This window comes from Anomaloglossus baeobatrachus, chromosome 4, assembly GCF_048569485.1.
Source record: "Anomaloglossus baeobatrachus isolate aAnoBae1 chromosome 4, aAnoBae1.hap1, whole genome shotgun sequence".
Lineage (NCBI taxonomy): Eukaryota > Metazoa > Chordata > Amphibia > Anura > Aromobatidae > Anomaloglossus > Anomaloglossus baeobatrachus.
Genome location: NC_134356.1, coordinates 501,383,845 through 501,404,759, shown reverse-complemented (window position 1 = coordinate 501,404,759; position 20,915 = coordinate 501,383,845). Strand labels below are relative to the sequence as shown.

At 45.0% G+C, this 20,915-nt stretch overlaps 1 protein-coding gene across 2 annotated transcripts in view; it reads left to right on the top strand.

Moving 5' to 3' along the window:
• The window catches only part of FBN1 (fibrillin 1), a 385,311-nt gene that overhangs the window by 220,902 nt on the left and 143,494 nt on the right, over positions 1 to 20,915 (top strand). For both annotated transcript variants that reach the window (XM_075345804.1, XM_075345803.1), the window contains exons 9-12: positions 311 to 436; positions 549 to 707; positions 10,972 to 11,154; positions 15,175 to 15,315. In XM_075345804.1, coding sequence (XP_075201919.1) covers positions 311 to 436; positions 549 to 707; positions 10,972 to 11,154; positions 15,175 to 15,315 — 609 coding nt within the window. The remainder of the gene's footprint in view (positions 1 to 310; positions 437 to 548; positions 708 to 10,971; positions 11,155 to 15,174; positions 15,316 to 20,915) is intronic.

Below are 20,915 nucleotides of genomic sequence, written 5' to 3'. Positions count from 1 at the left end.
GGTGTTGATGTCATTACCCCACACCCCTCCTCATTACAGAGATGCACATCACCTGATATACTTAATTAGTAGTTGGCTCTCAAGCCTATACAGCTTGGAGTTTAACAGCATGTATAAAAAGTTTCATGTGATCAAAATACTCATTTGCCTAATAATTCTGCACACGGTGTATGTGCATAAAACATAGGTAGGATTTTCTATATGTGAAGTTTGTTTGTAAATTTTTTTGATAAGTATAAACTAAGTTTTATTTGTTTTTTAACATTGAAAATCAATGCAAAAACTTTACATGCTTTTTGTTTGTTTTAAGATATTGATGAATGTAGTACTGTACCTGGGATCTGCGAGTCAGGTGAATGTGCAAACACCGTGGGCAGCTACTTCTGTCACTGTCCGCCAGGATTCTTCACGTCACCAGACGGATCACGATGTATAGGTAAGCAACATGAAATAATAATCTGTGTTTTGTTTTTTTTAATTTATGGTTTTGTTAGTATATCATGTTTTGTACTCAAAATAGCAAAACTTGTTTATTTCCTCAATGGCAGATACTCGCCCTGGGTATTGCTTCACGTCTGTAACCAATGGCCGATGTATCAATCAGCTCCCTCAGCTCCTACCAAAGCCACAGTGCTGCTGTGATACTGGACGTTGCTGGACTGCAGGAGCAGGAGGAGCACCGGAAATGTGTCCTTTTCGAGGGACAGGTATGAGCTAGGACTTTTTCCAGTCCTATTAATGTATTTGTGATTCTGGATCGCATGTGGCAATCAGGCAACTCTGAACAGGGTTTACATGGACATTCTTAGAATTAGACCTCCACTTAGCAGATGTTCAGTGTTCCTCATTTCACCTTTATCCAGGATCTGGCTTTTGGTGCAAAGGCCCATGGGTTGCATCCACAGAGTAGATTCTGGGATGTGGAGCAGGTTGGCAGAGGGATAATCATATAGCCAGTCATGTTGACAGCAGTGGGACATAGCCAAGGACAAAATCAGGAAGACAGCCGGGGTTGAAACCAGGAATTAGGAAACAGAGGCAAATCAAAGAGAAGGATTTATGCAGTCCAGGGTCAAGTTCAAGTGTGATTCCAGGTTGAATCCTTCTTTCATTGAGACCCAATGGGTGATTTAATTATTATCTTAATTTTTTTAAGCAGTGTATTTACTAGAAAATCAGTATGAGATGTATTTTGGGGATATACACCATCCATCTAGGAGATGTATTTTAAGCAAAATACCAGTGGCCAAATTAGAGCATTGAATTACAGAGCATTTAATACACCAGACCATTTTATAATATCTGTATTGATTCACTATGTACTTTTTTACAGGCCACCAGGAGAGAGTCATTGAGTGAATGTTGGTTAATAGCATAATTGTCACGCTCCCCGTGTCCCAGCACCACTCCTTACCCACTGATCCAATCCATGTGTCCACCAGTCATGGCTGCCGCTCCCGCTCCTGCTCCCCTGAGTCATGCTCCTGGTCTCAGGAGTCTGACTTTGAGTATTGGCCTCAGGATTCTGTATAGGACCGGGCCGCGCCCACTCTCCTGGTCTTATAGGCCCAGCACACCTGCAGCAGGAAATGACATGAGGCTGTGCTGGGTATATAAGACTTGCCTTTCCATAGGGGCGTTGCCTGATCAACGTGTCCTTTAGCTTGTCTTTAGAGCTAGATGCTCAGGTCCCCTTGTGCTCTCTCCTGTGACTGTTTGTCTTTTGCTACCGGGTACCTCTGCCTGTTTCCTGCATTATCCCATAGAACTCCGTGATCCTGCTGACCCGGTTATAACCGTCCCGGCCACGTCAGTGCTCCGGCTGCCGTGTACTCTGCCACCTGGTGGCGTACTCGGTCCAGTGGATCCACCTCCTGGGCTTACCAGTCCTCCCTGCCCTGACAGATTGATCAGGCCATGGATCCCGCTGGAGCACAAACATCTGAGCTGGCCGAACTACGCCAGGAACTGGTGCAACAGCGTGATACCTTACACCGCATACTAAAGTTCCTGACGTCTGTGGACCACCGGTTGTACACATTACAGACTGCCGCCTCGTCTCGGTCCACGCAGCAAACGGCGTCCGGATCTGAACCTGCTGTCTCCGCAACCTCGCAACTTCGCCTCGCTGCTCCGCCTCGCTATGCTGGGGACCCCAAGAACTGCCGGGGGTTTTTGAACCAGTGCTCCCTGCATTTCAAGTTACTTCCTCATTTGTTTGTCTCAGACCAGGCTAAAGTGGCATTCCTGATGTCACACTTGGAAGGCGAAGCTCTAGCCTGGATTAACCCCCTGTGGGAGAATGAGGATCCAGTGACCACTGACATCCGGGAATTCCTGCACGCTTTCCGAGGTACATTCGATGAACCCGGACGTGCCACCACGGTGACCTCTTCGCTCCTCCGGCTACGCCAAGGGACCCTGACCGTCGGCCAATACGCCATCCAGTTCCGCACGCTCGCCTCTGAGCTGGGCTGGAACAATGAGGCCTTGACGGCGGCCTTTTGGGAAGGACTCTCTGGCCGCGTCAAAGACGAGCTTGCTGGCCGTGACGTTCCACGCACCTTGGACGCCTTAATATCTTTAGCCACCCGGATTGACCTCCGTTTCCAGGAGCGAACCAAAGAGGTATTCCGGGAGAAGCTACCACCCCGTCACGCCTTGTCCCCGCAGAGGCCTACCGCTCCTTTGCCCCTGCCTTCCTGTGACATGTTCCCGGAACCCATGCAAATAGACCGGCTGAGCCAAGCCGAGCAACGCCGCGCAGAGCGACTCGCCCGGGGCCTGTGTTTCTACTGCGGAAGCGGTTCTCATCTGCTCCGCTCTTGCCCGGAGAGACCAGGTAGACCCCAAGCCCAAGGGATGGTGGGAACCGCCACCCTTGGTACCGGAATTCCTTCAGTCCCGGTTACACAGACTGTCCAGGTCACGACCGAGAAGACCCAGTTCACGGCGGAGGCTCACATTGATTCGGGAGCAGCGGCTAATTTCATCCGACAAGCTACCGTGGATCGTTATCGGATACCGGTCATCCCGCTTGCAAAAACCCTCTGGTTCGCCTCCGTGGACGGAAAACAATTATACGAACCTGTCCGGTACACCACCGAACCCGTGAGACTTTGTATTGGTACCCAGCACACTGAGACTATTGCGTTCTACGTCATCCCGAGAATGACTCCTGCGCTCCTGCTGGGTCTGCCCTGGCTGCGACTACATGACCCTGACATCAGTTGGCGCTCTGGGGCAATCTCTCGCTGGAGTCCCTCGTGCCATGATACCTGCCTACAGCCTGTTCCTCGGTCCCTGTCACCTGACCCTATCATGGCACAAGAAGAGGAGAATCTGACGCAATCCAGCGTTGTACCACAGCCCCTGGCACCTGACCCTATCATGGCACAAGAACAGGGGAATATGACGCAGTCCTGTGGTGTACCACAGCTCCTGGCACTTGTGCCTGTGGTGCCACCAGAACCGGAAGTGACGACGCTCTCCAGCGTCGTTCCACCGTCCCTGACGATTGAGACTCTGATGCCAACGGCTGCCGGGGATGAGTTCCTGTCCTGTGTCCGGTCCGAGACGCCCGGGCCGGTTGTCCACGCTGCCAGTCCTGTTTCTGACGGTCCTCCTCTTCCCGTTGCCCCCGTTGCCACTGCTGGGAGATCGGCTAAGCGCCGTGCAGCTAAGAAGGCGGTACGGGGTCAGCGGTCCTTCCCCGCCTTTGCGTTGGGTCCCGATCCGGTGTCTCGATCCGGGGTGCCCCTGGGGTTCTGTGCTCGGAGGGGGGGGCTTAGAGGGGGGGGTACTGTCACGCTCCCCGTGTCCCAGCACCACTCCTTACCCACTGATCCAATCCATGTGTCCACCAGTCATGGCTGCCGCTCCCGCTCCTGCTCCCCTGAGTCATGCTCCTGGTCTCAGGAGTCTGACTTTGAGTATTGGCCTCAGGATTCTGTATAGGACCGGGCCGCGCCCACTCTCCTGGTCTTATAGGCCCAGCACACCTGCAGCAGGAAATGACATGAGGCTGTGCTGGGTATATAAGACTTGCCTTTCCATAGGGGCGTTGCCTGATCAACGTGTCCTTTAGCTTGTCTTTAGAGCTAGATGCTCAGGTCCCCTTGTGCTCTCTCCTGTGACTGTTTGTCTTTTGCTACCGGGTACCTCTGCCTGTTTCCTGCATTATCCCATAGAACTCCGTGATCCTGCTGACCCGGTTATAACCGTCCCGGCCACGTCAGTGCTCCGGCTGCCGTGTACTCTGCCACCTGGTGGCGTACTCGGTCCAGTGGATCCACCTCCTGGGCTTACCAGTCCTCCCTGCCCTGACAATAATGCAGATACTTTGTGCATCAGATACATTACTGAGATCAGTGCTGGCTCTAAACAGAGCAGTTACCGGCAAGTATCTGCTGTGAAAATAGCCCATACTCACCAGTTGCAACATATGAGCCCCCGCTTTCTGCCAGACACATACAGCAGATGATGGCGGAATAGGCTGTTGCGGGGCAGGGAGCGGAAATGTTCAGCACTAGTTGGCCACCACTAACAGTGTGGCATTGCACAGTGTTACGGGGGGCTGTCTGATAATAACCGAAAGGAGTATCAGACAGTCAGGGTCCACCGTGCAAAGACTTTGCTGCAGACTATGGCAGAGTGCAATACCTCTGTTAACTCACAGAAGGATATAATAAGTAAAGCAATTCCTCCCTTACTTGGAGGGTGTGTGGAATGATCTCTGTTAATAATCACAGAGACAAAGGCAATGTGTGCGAAATGGCACCTACCTAGGTCCGCTCTTCTAGTGGTGCAAAAGAGACGAACAGCAGCGTAAGCCGCACAAAGCTCCTACCTGCGTTCGCTCCACTAGTGTGCGAGGACACGAACCACTAAATATGGCACCTGCCTAGGTCCGCTCTTCTAGTGGTGCAAAAGAGACGAACAGCAGCGTAAGCCGCACAAAGCTCCTACCTCTGTTCGCTCCCCTAGTGTGCGAGGATACGAACAACTGCCAGACGCAGTATAAGGAACGTTACCCTAGCGGCAACGTCCACCTACGAGTAGAATCACAAGGCCCAGCCAGACCATGTGCCTCAGGCACCTGCCTATGTCCGCTCCCCTAAGAGGTAAGGATACGGACAGCAGCCGAAGCTGTAAGGTATAAGAACGCTACCCTGCCGGTAGCGCTCACCTAGCATAGACAGAGGAATGCCTAGAGGAACGCGCACAGAGCGTCTACTCATATGCATGAACCAAGAGGACTGAGCACCATGCGGCGTGTGTCAGGGTCTTATATAGACTCTGTGCCCCATCCAAGATGGAGGACACCAGAGCCAATCCGCTGCCAGAACGACAGGAGTGACGTCATGCTGGCCTATCACCGAGCAAGACGTCACAAGCACATGACCAGCGACCAATCGGCATAGAAGGTGTCAGAGACATGTGACCTCGTGTCAGCGATGATGTCACCCGCACATGTGCAATGGCTCCAAGATTGGACTTAGTCTCCGGCGCTCGCACATGTGCAGTAGCAAGAAATCTGGACTTAGTCTCCAGCGCTCGCACATGTGCAGTAGCAAGAAATCTGGACATAGTCTCCAGTGCTCGCAGCAACCGTAACAGTACCTCCCCCTCAAGGGCCCCCCTCCCGGCGACGCAGGTAATCGGCAACTAAGTCGGGAGCATGGACAGCCTCCTCGGGCTCCCAAGAGCGATGTTCCGGGCCATAGCCCTCCCAATCTATCAAGAAGAACCTGCGCCCTCTAACCATCTTAGAACCTACTATGGCTCGTACCTCATAGCTAGAGCGAGAGGAATCAGAGGCAGGAGAGTGCGCTTCACGAGCGTGAGGTAAAATAGCCGGCTTTAGCAGTGAGACATGGAATTTGTCATGAATCCTAAGATGGACAGGTAACTTCAATTGATAGACTACAGGATTTACCTGTCGAAGAACCTCATAAGGACCCAGGAAGCGAGGAGCAAATTTGACAGAGCTCACTCTAAGTCTCACGTGTTTTGCAGAGAGCCACACAAAGTCCCCTGGAGAAAAGACAGGAGCCGGGCGACGAAACCGATCGGACACCATCTTCATACGGTCCTTAGCTGCTTGGATCGACTCTTGAGTCCGATCCCAAACCTCTCTGGCATTAGTTGCCCAGTCGGCCACAAGAGGAGGAGGTGCAGCAGCGGGAAATGGTACCGGTACCCTAGGGTGTTGCCCATTATTGAGTACGAACGGTGTCTGCCCAGTGGCCTCAGCCAGCGAATTGTTAAGGGCAAATTCTGCCCAGGGTAGGAGGGAGGACCAGTTATCGTGGTTCTCAGCAACAAAGTGTCGAAGGTATATAATCATAGATTGATTGGTACGTTCAACCAAACCATTAGTCTCCGGATGGTATGCCGAAGAGAGATTCAACTCAATTTGCAGAAGGCTACAAAGATCTCGCCAGAAACGGGAAGTAAATTGCGGGCCTCTATCACAAATGATACGATCTGGCATCCCGTGAAGCCTAAAGACATGCTTGAGGAATAGTTTGGCTAGTACCCTGGAAGATGGGATTCTCGATAACGGTACGAGATGAACCATCCGGGAGAAATGGTCCGTAATGACCCACACAAATCTATGTCCCTGTGAACTTGGAAGATCACCCACAAAGTCCATGCCTACCACCTCCCATGGTCTATCTGGCACTGGTAAAGGATGCAAGAGCCCAGCCGGTCTCTGCCGTAATGGACGGTTGCGAGCACACGAGTAGCAGGAACCGACATATCTCTTGACGTGGCTGGCTAAGTGTGGCCACCAATACCACCTCTCCAGTAACTCTCGTGTCCGCCTAATACCAAAATGCCCACCCACCTTTGAGGTGTGGGCCCATGACAGTATATCATTCTGTCGATCAGGCGGAACAAAGGTCTTGCCCGGTGGGATTTGGTCTAACGTCACAGGGGAGAGCGTATGAAAAACCCTGGAGGGAAGGATAAGACGAGGTTCGTCAATCTCTTCCTCGGTAGAAAGCATAGAGCGAGACAGGGCGTCTGCCTTGTTATTCTTACTCCCAGACAGATAGTTGATGGAGAAGTGAAAGCGGGAGAAAAACAAGGACCAGCGGGCTTGGCGAGGATTCAGACGCTGGGCGGTTTGTAAGTACGTCAGATTCTTATGGTCTGTATAGACCTGGAAAGGATGTTTCGCTCCTTCCAGCAAGTGACGCCACTCCTCCAAGGCTAATCTCAAGGCGAGCAGTTCCCTATCCCCAATGGTATAGTTTCTCTCTGCTGGTGAAAAGGTTTTAGCAAAGAAGAAACACGGCCTTTTTCTACCTGCACCGTTCTTTTGATACAAGACCGCACCAGCACCCACTGAAGAGGCATCAACCTCTAAGAGGAAGGGCTTACTCTCATCGGGTCTTTGAAGAACGGGAGCAGTTGAAAAGTGTCTTTTTACTGCCTCAAAAGCCTGAGATGTCTCAGTAGACCAGGCTTTGGGATTAGCACCTTTCTTAGTCAAGGCCACCAAAGGGGCCACCAAAGTAGAAAAATGGGGTATGAACTGCCTGTAATAATTTATGAATCCTAAGAAGCGTTGCACCGCCTTCAAGGAATGAGGTTCGGACCATTGCAGGACAGCAGAGAGCTTCGCAGGATCCATAGCCAGACCCTCTTGTGAGATAATGTAACCCAAAAAAGGCAATGAGGATTGCTCGAATACACATTTCTCGAGTTTAGCAAACAATGAGTGCTCCCTTAAACGGGAAAGGACACGAACGACATCCTGACGATGAGTCTCCAGATCAGGAGAAAAAATCAGGATGTCGTCCAGATACACCACTACTGAGGATAACAGTAAATCCCTGAACACATCGTTTACGAAGTCCTGAAATACTGCGGGTGCATTACATAACCCAAAAGGCATGACGAGGTATTCATAGTGACCGTCTCGGGTGTTAAAAGCGGTCTTCCATTCGTCACCCTTTCGAATTCGTACCAAGTTATACGCACCCCGCAGATCCAACTTCGTAAAAACTTGAGCTCCTCTCAGTCTGTCAAAGAGCTCCGAAATTAAAGGTAATGGGTATTTGTTCTTTATTGTGATTGCGTTGAGACCCCGGTAATCTATGCAGGGACGCAAATCACCCTCTTTCTTCCGAACAAAGAAAAACCCAGCTCCCGCGGGAGAGACAGACTTACGAATGAACCCCTTCTTTAAACTCTCTCTTATATAGGTCGACATGGCCTCCGACTCAGGTATCGACAGGGGGTAAACCCTGCCTTTAGGTGGAACCGAACCTGGGATAAGGTCTATGGCACAGTCATACGGCCTATGGGGTGGAAGAACCTCAGCACCCTGTTTGGAGAACACGTCAGCGAAATCCAAATATGGTGTAGGTATGGGAGAGAGATCAGTGGATGCAACCGCAACGACCTTAGGTGGTAAGGGAAGACATCGGGACTGACATTTCGAACCCCAACTAATAATGCTGTCAGACTCCCAGTCAATGTGAGGAGCATGAGTCCGAAGCCATGGAAGACCCAGAAGGACGTCGTCTATACCCTCAGGCAAAACAAGAAAAGAAATCTCCTCTATGTGACCCTGAGACAGGGAAAGGCGCAAGGGAACTGTCCTCAATGTAATGGAGTCAGACAACATAGTTCCATTAACAACACGGACAGGAATAGGCGCCTCTAACATGATAGAGGGAATATTGTGTCCCTTTACAAATCCTGAGGACACAAAAATCCCGTCAGCTCCGGAATCCACAAAAGCCATAATAGGCCATGTATTCTCAGATAACGAGAGCTGACCTGGGATACAACACTTAGAGGGTGCAGAAGACGTCTCTAGTAACCCCCCTCTAATGGTTACTAGGCCAGGGAGTTTCCCTGACGACTAGGACACTTGTTGGCATAGTGCCCAGCCTGACGACATACGTAACATATAGGAGGACCAGACTTGCGTAGTCTGGAGAACGTATGACCTAACTCCATAGGAGTGGGAGATGTTTCAGATGCTGAGGAAGATGATAGTGGACCCTCAACAACTGGAATAGCCCGATGCTTAGGGCGTGAGGAAGAGACCTCGAGTCTACGTTCCTTATGGCGTACATCGATTCTCGTTGCTACTGTGATCAAGTCCTCCAGAGAAGCAGGGACCTCACGAGTAGCAAGAGCATCCTTGACATAGCCTGCCAACCCTCTCCAGAAGATAGGAATCAACACCTTCTCTGGCCAATCTAGTTCTGCCACCAGAGTTCTAAAAGCAATGGCATAAGAACTAGTGGATAACGAACCCTGAGATAGATCTAACAGTCTCAGGGCCGCATCATGGGTAACCTGCGGACCCATGAATACCGCCTTAAGAGCATCAAGAAAGTCTTGATGTCTCAGAGTAACCACATCAGAGCGCTCCCATAGGGGAGTCGCCCATTCTAAGGCTTTGTCCTGAAGTAAGGAGATGATAAAGCCTACTCTGGACCTCTCCGTAGAGAAGCGAGAAGAGTTGACCTCTAGGTGTATCTGACACTGACTAATGAAACCACGACATGATCTGGCATCGCCAGAATATCTGTTTGGCAGAGCAAGTCGAGGATCATGTGCAGATGTCACCATGGTCTGAGGTTTATCCTCTATACTCTTGAGCCGTGACTCAAGTACTTGTATGTAACGGTGTAACTGCTGATATTCTGCCATAACTGCCAGACCCTTGGCTCAGTCCTAATGTTACGGGGGGCTGTCTGATAATAACCGAAAGGAGTATCAGACAGTCAGGGTCCACCGTGCAAAGACTTTGCTGCAGACTATGGCAGAGTGCAATACCTCTGTTAACTCACAGAAGGATATAATAAGTAAAGCAATTCCTCCCTTACTTGGAGGGTGTGTGGAATGATCTCTGTTAATAATCACAGAGACAAAGGCAATGTGTGCGAAATGGCACCTACCTAGGTCCGCTCTTCTAGTGGTGCAAAAGAGACGAACAGCAGCGTAAGCCGCACAAAGCTCCTACCTGCGTTCGCTCCACTAGTGTGCGAGGACACGAACCACTAAATATGGCACCTGCCTAGGTCCGCTCTTCTAGTGGTGCAAAAGAGACGAACAGCAGCGTAAGCCGCACAAAGCTCCTACCTCTGTTCGCTCCCCTAGTGTGCGAGGATACGAACAACTGCCAGACGCAGTATAAGGAACGTTACCCTAGCGGCAACGTCCACCTACGAGTAGAATCACAAGGCCCAGCCAGACCATGTGCCTCAGGCACCTGCCTATGTCCGCTCCCCTAAGAGGTAAGGATACGGACAGCAGCCGAAGCTGTAAGGTATAAGAACGCTACCCTGCCGGTAGCGCTCACCTAGCATAGACAGAGGAATGCCTAGAGGAACGCGCACAGAGCGTCTACTCATATGCATGAACCAAGAGGACTGAGCACCATGCGGCGTGTGTCAGGGTCTTATATAGACTCTGTGCCCCATCCAAGATGGAGGACACCAGAGCCAATCCGCTGCCAGAACGACAGGAGTGACGTCATGCTGGCCTATCACCGAGCAAGACGTCACAAGCACATGACCAGCGACCAATCGGCATAGAAGGTGTCAGAGACATGTGACCTCGTGTCAGCGATGATGTCACCCGCACATGTGCAATGGCTCCAAGATTGGACTTAGTCTCCGGCGCTCGCACATGTGCAGTAGCAAGAAATCTGGACTTAGTCTCCAGCGCTCGCACATGTGCAGTAGCAAGAAATCTGGACATAGTCTCCAGTGCTCGCAGCAACCGTAACACACAGATTATAGGTGCTAAAAGTGTAATGTTCTGCTGTCTTTTGTATGAGTATTTTAAAGTCACACATTCCTTTAGATGTAAAGTGTGTGATTGGGTGTACTGCATGGCAAAGAGTTACTGCTATAGTTATGTGTATACTGATAATTTTCACTTGTATATTTTCATTTACTTTTAGTTAGTAAGCGTATTTTATTTTTCTTTTAGAGGAATATCGCAAACTGTGCACAATGTCTTGGGTTCGACCTGGTGTGCCAGAACCTGGTCCAGTTATTCCTGTGGGACCAGGGTATCCTCCTCCTGTAGGTCCCGACATGCGACCGGTCTATCCCCCTGTTTTCCCACAACCACCAGGCCCAGGGTATGTTCACCCAACACCTGCAGCTCCTGGTAAGTTAAGGAATTACGTTTTAGTTTCTGTATCGTTTTGTAATGTTCATTTCTTCTGAGCCATCTTGAACTTTATTTCCCAATATTTGAACATGTTAGTCTAGATTGTGTAAGTGTTGTTCTCCCTACTGTTTCTAAAGACACAGAATTGTAACCATATGGTGATCCGTGTTTAATCACTCAATCACCCCAGTGCAAGTACACAGTATGAAAACAAAACAGCAAAAAGTACACAACATTCAAAAAACATAGCATTATAAAGGTAGCCATATTTACCAGCAAAGGTCATAAAGCTAATACAAGTATAAAGTATACAGTGCTGTGAAAAAGTGATTGCCCCCTTCCTGATTTCTTATTCTTTTGCATGCTGTCACTCTTAAATGTTTCAGCTCACCAAACAAATTTAAATATTAGACAAAGATAACACAAGTAAACACAAAATCCAGTTTATAAATGACGGTTTTAATTGTTAAGGGAAAAAGAAATGCAAATCTACAGGGCGCTGTGTGAAAAAGTGATTGCCACCTCCCCTTTAAAACAAAAATTAACTGTGGTTTATCACATCTTTGTGAAGCTGAGTTCAATTTCCCTACCCTTGCCCAGACCTGATTATAGCAACACCTGTATGCAGTCAAGAAATCACTTAAATAGGATCTGCCTGACTAAGTGAAATAAACCAAAAGATCCTCAAAAGCTAGACATCATACCATTATCCAAAGAAATTCAGAAATAAATGGGAAAAAAAGTAATTGAGATCTATCAGTCTGGAAAAGGTCATAAAGCCACTTCTAAAGCTTTGGGACTCCAGGGAACCACAATGAGAGCTATATCCACAAATGGCAAAAGCATGGAACAGTGATGAACCTTCTCAGGAGTGGCCGGTAGACCAAAATAATCCCAAGGGCCCAGCGAGACAACTCATCAAACAGGTCACACAAGACCAGACAACAACATCCCAAGAACTGCAGTCCTCACTTGCCCAGCTAAGGTTAGCGCTCATAACTTTGCCACATGAAAGAGACTGGGCAATAAAAGCATGCATAGCAGAGGTGCAAGATGAAAACCACTGCTGAGCAAAAACAAAATAAAGGCTTGTCTCAGTTTTACCAGAAAACATCTTGATGGTCCCCAAGACGTTTGGGAGAATACTTTGTGGACTGACAAGACAAAAGTTGAACGTTTTTGAAGTTGTAGGTCCTATTACATCTGGTTTAAAAGTAACACAGCATTTCTGGAAAGGAACATCATACCAACAGTAAAATATGGTGGTGGTAATGTGATGGTCTGGGGCTGTTTTGCTGCTTCAGGTCCTTGAAGACTTGCTGTGGTAAATGGAATCATGAATTCTGCTGTCTACCAAAAAATCTTGAAGGAGAATGTCTGGCCATCTGTTCATGACCTCAAGCTGAAGCACACTTGGATTAGGCAGGAGGACAATGATTCAAAACTTTAGGCACTCAAAGAAAAGAGATTGTTGATGCTCAAAAATATTTTTCTTTATTTGTTTATATACAGGCATGTGATACAAAATGTTTTGAGTCACATTGCTATATACATACATATAAAAAAAATATTTTTTGAGCATCAACAATCTCTTTTCTTTGAGTGCCAAAGCTTTATTCTATACAATTGGACAATTTTTTAGTTGATAGTTGAACCAGGTATAACTAGAAGTAATGATCCAATACACACCAGCAAGTCCATCTCTGAATGGCTTAAGAAAAACAAAATTAAGACTTTAGAGTGGCCTAGTCAAAGCCTTGACCTTAATCCAAATGAGATGCTATGGCATGATCTTAAAAAGGCTGTTCATGCTTGGAAACACTTCAACGTGGTTGAATTACAATTCTGCAATGCTGAATGGGCCAAAATTCATCAAGAGCTTTGTAAAAGATTCATTGCCAGTTATCGCAAATGTTTGATTGCAGTTGTTGCTGCTAAGGGTGGCTTAACCAGTTATTAGATTTAGCTGGCAAACACTTTTTCACACCACTTTATACAGACCTTTCCCTGCTCTCCTCTGCTCCCACCCATTCCATAGAACAAATTTATATGTATTTAATCTCGCTTACAGGAAATTGAGTGATCTTAGGAGATTTTATTTACTTAACTATGATAATTGTAACAACTAAATTTTTTTAGGGGATGTAAGTCAGTCAGATATGAGAAATTATGTAATCTTTAGAAGTTTATAGCATTCATACTCAGAAGCATTACAGTCCCATTGATATGTATAAAGAATGTTACATAGAGTCAGAGGAGTACTGCAACCCGTATAAACAGTGATGAGTGTTTCAGGGCATAGACCCTCACCCAGCGGCGCTGGTATGCTTTCAGCACAAGGGGCAGCAAACACATTTGAGTTGGCCACTAACAAATTAACCGCTTTAAAGGGAACCTGTCAGCAGAAATTTCGACTAAAACCTAACAGATTCCCCCTCTGCAGCTCCTGGGCTGCATTCTAGAAAGGTCCCTGTTATTATAGTGCCCCCTTTCTGACCCAAAAAAAGAGTTTATATCGAGGTACCATTTTGGCTTCTGAATCTCTAAATGTGTCACGGGGGCGGGCTGCCTGATGGCCGTTATTCTGCCCCCTGTTCCTGTATGCCGCCCCCATCGCCGATTTCTATACTTCTGGACGCCGCCCACTGCTCCAGCCATCCCCGCGCATGCCCAGTGCTCATCTCTCGTGGATGAGCACTGTGCCCAGCGTCACCGCTGGTGACGTGCACGCAGGGTTTAGATTATGGGCGGTGCTGTGATGTTAATTACCAAGCAACCGCCCATAATCGCGGGACCGCGCATTCCCCCTCGGCCTGCTTTCTGCGCAAGCGCGCTGCAGCTGAACTCACGTCACCTCCTTCCCATCTTGCCCTGAGGCAGGAAATAGATGGGAGGAGCGCGGAGCAGTGACTACACCGATCAGGAGGAGTTCAGCTGCAGCGCGCTTGCGCAGAAAGAAGCAGGCCGAGGGGGAATGCGCGGTCCCGCGATTATGGGCGGTTGCTTGGTAATTAACATCACAGCACCGCCCATAATCTAAACCCTGCGCGCACGTCACCACCGGTGACACTGGGCACAGTGCTCATCCACGAGAGATGAGCACTGGGCATGCGCGGGGATGGCTGGAGCAGTGGGCGGCGTCCAGAAGTATAGAAATCGGCGATGGGGGCGGCATACAGGAACAGGGGGCAGAATAACGGCCATCAGGCAGCCCGCCCCCGTGACACATTTAGAGAATCAGAAGCCAAAAAGGTACCTCGATATAAACTCTTTTTTTGGGTCAGAAAGGGGGCACTATAATAACAGGGACCTTTCTAGAATGCAGCCCAGGAGCTGCAGAGGGGGAATCTGTTAGGTTTTAGTCGAAATTTCTGCTGACAGGTTCCCTTTAACAACAACAGTAGTGGACACTAATCATGAATATAGTGGAACCTGAGCAGACGACTATTCTGTTACTGAAAATAAATTTCTTTACAACGGCGAACACTGCCATTACTGCCATACTGTGACTATGCAGTGGTAGATAGCAGTTCTGCTGAACATATTAAGAAATTACAGTACAGTTATAGTTAGTGGCTTATCATTAGTGTTCTTTCTGATGAAATCATCCATCTTTTCCATCTGGGCAGACTGCAATGACAAGTTCTTACAGTCATGACCCATCTGTAGAGTTTACAAAACATTTCCAACATTATGCCTTTCTATTCCTAACCTGCACAAACTTTTCATCCTACTGTCACCCCAACGCTGCCATATTTGTCCCTTTTACTGGACCTGCTGTGTGGCACAAATACATTGCTCCTCTTAGTGCCCTACATTGTGATGCCCACAACTGTGCACCTTACAAAGTAAAATGCCATCTTTGTGCACTACTCCCCCATCAGTGTCTGCCAGTGTTTTGCGGGATAAGATGAGATTGGGGTGAAGTACATTCCTACTTTTTTCCAGTTATTGCTTGTATTAATGATTCCATATATTATGTATAATATTTGTTTTGTTCCATTTTTGTATCAATAGTTACCTCGCTAAATTTAACCCAAGATTACTGTTTATTGTATCGGAACCTCTGTATACATGGCCGATGCATCCCTACTCCTGGAAGCTATCGTTGTGAGTGCAACAAGGGATTCCACCTAGATGGGCGAGGAGAATGCATAGGTTTGTTGTCTTTTTATTACTATTTTTGTGTAATTCATATTATTATTTGAACGTACTGGAAAGCCACTAAGTGCCCTGAAAAGACGTGCGTGACAGCTTGACATTTGATAAGACTTTATGCAACTCTTTTCATGGTCTTTAATGCAAACACAGCTTTAGTGATGTCAAAATGTGTCATTGAAATGCAGCGGACCAGTAGCACTGATCAATCACTGCCATTTCTTTCTCTGTATCAATTGAATCTCTGTATTATTCTCTTTTCTTCACACACTATGCTTCGCTGCTGTGCTGTCACACACATTATCTGTACAGTTTGTTCAGTGCTTTATGGCTAACCTGTGAGCTGTGACGTCCTTTCACTATCCAGATTTGCCATAAAAAAGAGGCTGCATTTCCCAAGAAATCATAAGAATGTATTGAACAAAGATAATGTATTTTCCCTGAGCGAATAGTTGAAATTTCCTTTTAAAACTAGTTGTAAATTTCTATAATGTTAAATGTTTTGACAAAACATAGTTAGCAAATATAAGAGATGAGTTTTGAAGACAATCTACCCTATCAAAAAGGAAACCTAAACCACCACAACTACCATGCTGCAAGGCTCAGAAATTGCTTTATAGATGTGTTCAAATTTCTGCTTTTATATGGAGAGAAAAATTAAAATTACCATGTGCCACTTTCCATAGTCACCAGACCGGTTCTTCAGTGGGACTACCATAGTCTCACTCTCTTTGCTCTCGCACAATGGTCTGAACTTATGGTCATCCCACTCAGCGTGTGTAATCAGTGCTAGCTGTACAAGGCATGACCTCAATCAAGGCAGAGTGGCAATGGTGGTAACAAGGAAACTATTTCATAAGGTCATTTTTTTCTTAAGCTGAAGGGTTCTACAGCTAAAGTAATTAAGCTCTAAAAGGGCCCACCTAAAAAAAATAGTAAAGGCAGATAGTCAAAAAGGGCTGTATGATAGAGATGAGCAAAATAATTGGCAGTTGGACCAGGGAAGTGTGCACTTCCACACCGGCAGTCCTCCACCTGGCATCCGCACTACCTCTCCCACTTGGCCACAATGTCATGACGTCTCAGTAGTCTAGTAAGTGGGGACAGTCAACACGACTCTGGTCCAGCTAGATACCAAACAAAGATAGCTTGAATCTTTTTCCTCATATCTAATATATAGTTATCTACAGGCAAATTATACTGAGAGGAATAATTAATGAAGCTATTAACGATGTCTATTTAATCTGAGAAAAGTTAAGCTTAAACTTGATGAGCATGTGTTATTTTTAAGCCAGAGCAACTATGTTCTTTTAAAATTATAACTCCTGAAAAACTAAAATTCAGCTTTGGCCTGAGCCTCAGTGCCATTTCATATACATATATTTACGGACTACATCATCATCACTCTCCCCATTGGGGCTAACAATCTAATTTCCCTACCAGTTTGTCTTTAGAGTGTGGGAGGAAACCTACGGAAACCACATACAAACTTTTTGCAAATGTTTCCATTGGTATTATTTGAACCCAGGTTCCATTGGTATTATTTGAACCCAGGTTCCATTGGTATTATTTGAACCCAGGACCCCAGTGTTGCAAGGTTACAGATTTAACCACTGCGCCACAATGCTGCCCATGCATAAGGCATAGTGGACTTGTCAACCACTACACTTTAAATCCAGAATATTAAGTATTCTTCAAAATTACAGTGTTGTTATCTTGTCCTATGGTCAGCCCATACTTCATTTTTAATTTTGAGGAGAAAAGGAATATCCGAACTGTACAAGCAAGTGAGCCTTCAGGGGCAAGTTCAGCTGGACGCTGGATTTTTATTCTGTTTCTTTTTACCTGGAGTTACACTATGAGATTATAATGCAATAAGTAATTTAACATGAAACAAAGGTTAAAAAGAAACTAAAAAATAGACAAAGGACAAGAAGAAAACCGGCATGGTAACAAAAATGAAAATCCTCATCTAAGCATATGCCATAGTCATCAGACTTGAATTTTTTTATGGTTTCTTTGCAAATGGAAAATGTGGATTGCCAACAAATGTACAAGTCACTGTGAAAGAAAAGAGTTTTTTATTGTTATAAGCTGAAATGCCGCAAGCGCTGTGAATCATGGGCTGGCGAAATGTTTGTGTAATACATTTGGAAGTGCATGGAATTTATACTTGAGAATGTTGGTTCATAAACAGCATTGTTGAGTCCAAAAGTTTTGTGGTGAGTCATGCTTTGAGACGCACGATGCCAAGTCATAAAATGTGTCCTAGGAAACTTCTCTATGGAACATTGGTTGCTTGCCACATTGCTGGATATTCAACTCTACCTGTGCTTTTTAAGAATTGAATATGTACCCAGAGTACCCAAGGTTGGAACCAGCAGCTTTTTTGGCATCCCTTTTTGGCATATCCATAATTGGAAAAGTGATTTAAATAACTTAAATAAATAAATAAATAAATATACAGTATACATTCTAAATTATTAATAAATAAATGTATCCTACTAAAAACAGATCTATTAATAACACATGGATGGTCACTTAGATCACAGCAAATGGATATTATCGTTTTTATACTACCATAGTATTTATTGGTAACTTAATTTTAATTATTAGGTCAAATCAAAATTTTAGCATTTTTTCTAATTAATATAACCAAATGCATGTTAAAAATTATAGAAAATTACCTTTAATTGCTCAGTATATAGCTAAAACACTCTTTTTTTCTTTTCTTGGAGCCATCATGTTTATATTATGATCTAGCTTTACAGGGGCATACAAAAGTTTGGGCAACCCTGGTCAAAATTACTGTAATTGTGAACAGTTAAGCAAGTTGAAGGTGAAATGATCTCTAAAAAGTACAAAGTTAAAGAATACACATTTCCTTTGCATTGTAGGCATAAAAAAATCTCCAAATATTTTATTCTTTTACATTTTTAAATTAATAAAATAGGAAAATGGGCCAATGCAAAAGTTTGGGCACCCTGCATGGGTAGTACCCTGTAATAATTTTTCTGGCAAGTATCACTGCTTGTAATCACTTTTAGTAGCCAGCCAAGAGTCTTTCGATTCTTGTTTGAAAGATTTTTATCCTTTCTTCCTTGGAAAAGTTTTAAAGTTCTGTGAGATTCCTGGCTTGTCTTGCATGCACTGATCTTTTGAGGTCTAGCCACAGATTTTCAATGATGTTCTGATCAGGGTATGTGAGGGCCTTCAGCTTACACCTTTTGAGGTAGTCAATTGTAGATTTTGACGTGTGTTTAGGATCATTTGTAGATGCCATCCTCTTTTCAACTTCAGCTTTTTTACAGATTGTGTTATGTTTGCATCAAGAATTTGTTGAAATTTCATTGAATGCATTCTTACCTCTACCCGTGACATGTTCCTCATGCCATTGACTGCAACAAAGCCCCAAAGCATGATTGAGCCACCCCTATGCTTAATGGTTGGGGATATGTTCTTTTCCTGAAATGTTGTTCCCTTTTTCTCCACACATACCTTTGATCATTGTGGCCAGGGAGTTCTATTTTAACCTTATTAGTCCACATGACTTGTTTCCAAAATGCATCATCTTGTGTAGATGTTCTTTTGCATACTTCTGGTGCTGAATTTTATTGTGAGGACGCAGGAGAGGTTTTTCTCTGATGACTCTTCCATGAAAGCCATATTTGTGCAGGTGTCTCTGAATAGTAGAACAATGTACCACAACTCCAGAGTCTGCTGAATCTTCCTGAAGGTCTTTTGCAGTAAAGCAGGGGTTCTGATTTGCCTCTCTAGTAATCCTATAAGCAACTCTCACAGAACGTTTGCTGAAGTTGAAAAGAGGATGGCTTCTACAAATGGATAATGACCCTAAACATGTCAAAATACACAATAGGTGCAAACTGAAGGTTTTACAATGGCCCTCAGTCACCTAATCTGAACATCTTTGAAAATCTGGGGCTAGACCTCAAAAGAGCAGTGCATACAAAACTATCCAGGAATGTCACAGATCTGGAAGACTTTTCTATGGAAGAATTGATGAAAAATCCCTCAAAAATGAATTGAAAGACTCTTGTCTGGCCACTAAAAGTGTTTACAAGCTGTGATACTTAACAAAGGGGGTGCTACTAGTTACTAGTTACTAACAGTGCAGATTGCCCAAACTTTTGCATCTGCCCATTTTCCTTTTTTGTTAATTTAAAAATGTAAATAATGAAAAAAATATTTTTTTCCCTAAAATACAAAGGAAATGTATCTTTAATTTATGCTTTTTAGACATCATTTCATCTTAAACTTTTGCATACCACTGTATTGGTACTGAGCCTAGGTTTAGCATCATGCAATTAAAAAGACCTACAGACAGCTAGCATATATATTGCATAACATAAAGATATTAATTTTAAATGAAATCCAAATATCCTTTTAAATCTATATTTTAGTTTTATAAACCATAGTTAATAAATTAGGATTGCGGATGTAGGCTGCAAACTAAAGTCTTCAATCATGATGACTTTGTGACAGTATTGATTGACTCCCTCCTAAGAGGTCACAGATGCAGTTTATAGCTTATTTGTTCAGCTAAACAACTCCAGGAGCAGAGGGCAATGTGAAGAAGATGAATTTTCCCTCATATTAGGAAGAATGTTTGACTAGAAAACGATATTTACCTAGCGGATAGAATTATGAATGAGCGACAGTCTCTACAGAGTCTTGATCTGTTTTCCAGATTGTGGTGAAAAATGCCTTTTGATACACACCTAACATATTCTTAGCTTTATTTGTTCAGAAATTAATACTTGTGCTAAGATGTCCCTTTACTTAATTTGACTGAGTTTATATTTCTCACTAGAAATTCTATTTTGTTGTTAAAAGGATAATGGATGCGTCCACTTGCAGCCAGGGCTATATTAGATAAGAGTTTCTGTCTGTTACTTGGGTTTAAGAATATGAAAGGAATGCAGTTTAATCCTCAGGATTTTCATTCTTTCTGACTATATTTTAAGGAATTCCCTTTGCTATCTCATGTCTGTAAATGGTTGAAAATGCCAAAGTAAACTTTATTTTTATTCAATTTTTGTTTCTAGTTTTGGTAATCAGTATGGAGGTCTGATGATAATCAGCAAAGTTGTGCTAAAATAGATTTAATCTACAAAAAACAAAACTGCATCTCCAAATAGAACATAGCGAGTGTGATCAGGTGTCAGCTGCTATATGCACAAAACACAAACAAAAGAATACAGCAGCACTCTGTAAGCGCCAAGATATATGCAAACATAAAATATATGAAATTTAAACTGCATTAATGCTATATAGAATATGCTTAGAAAATTAAGGTACTTGGGCGCATAAAAAGTTATTATTAGTGAACTGTTATCACCACCCAACCAGCACTCTTGTTTCCAGACATCTGCTAAACTTCCAAATCCAACCTTCTTACCATGAGACATTGAGATTTTTGGGTCTTGTCTGGCTCTCGGCTTTTGTGACTATTATCTTTGTGAAAAATATCAAGGTCCAATTGAATACTTCACAAATGATTTGGTTCTTTTTAATATATTTTTTGAACTGACATAAATACCATGGATATGTGATGACTTCCATTCTCATAGAATCAATTT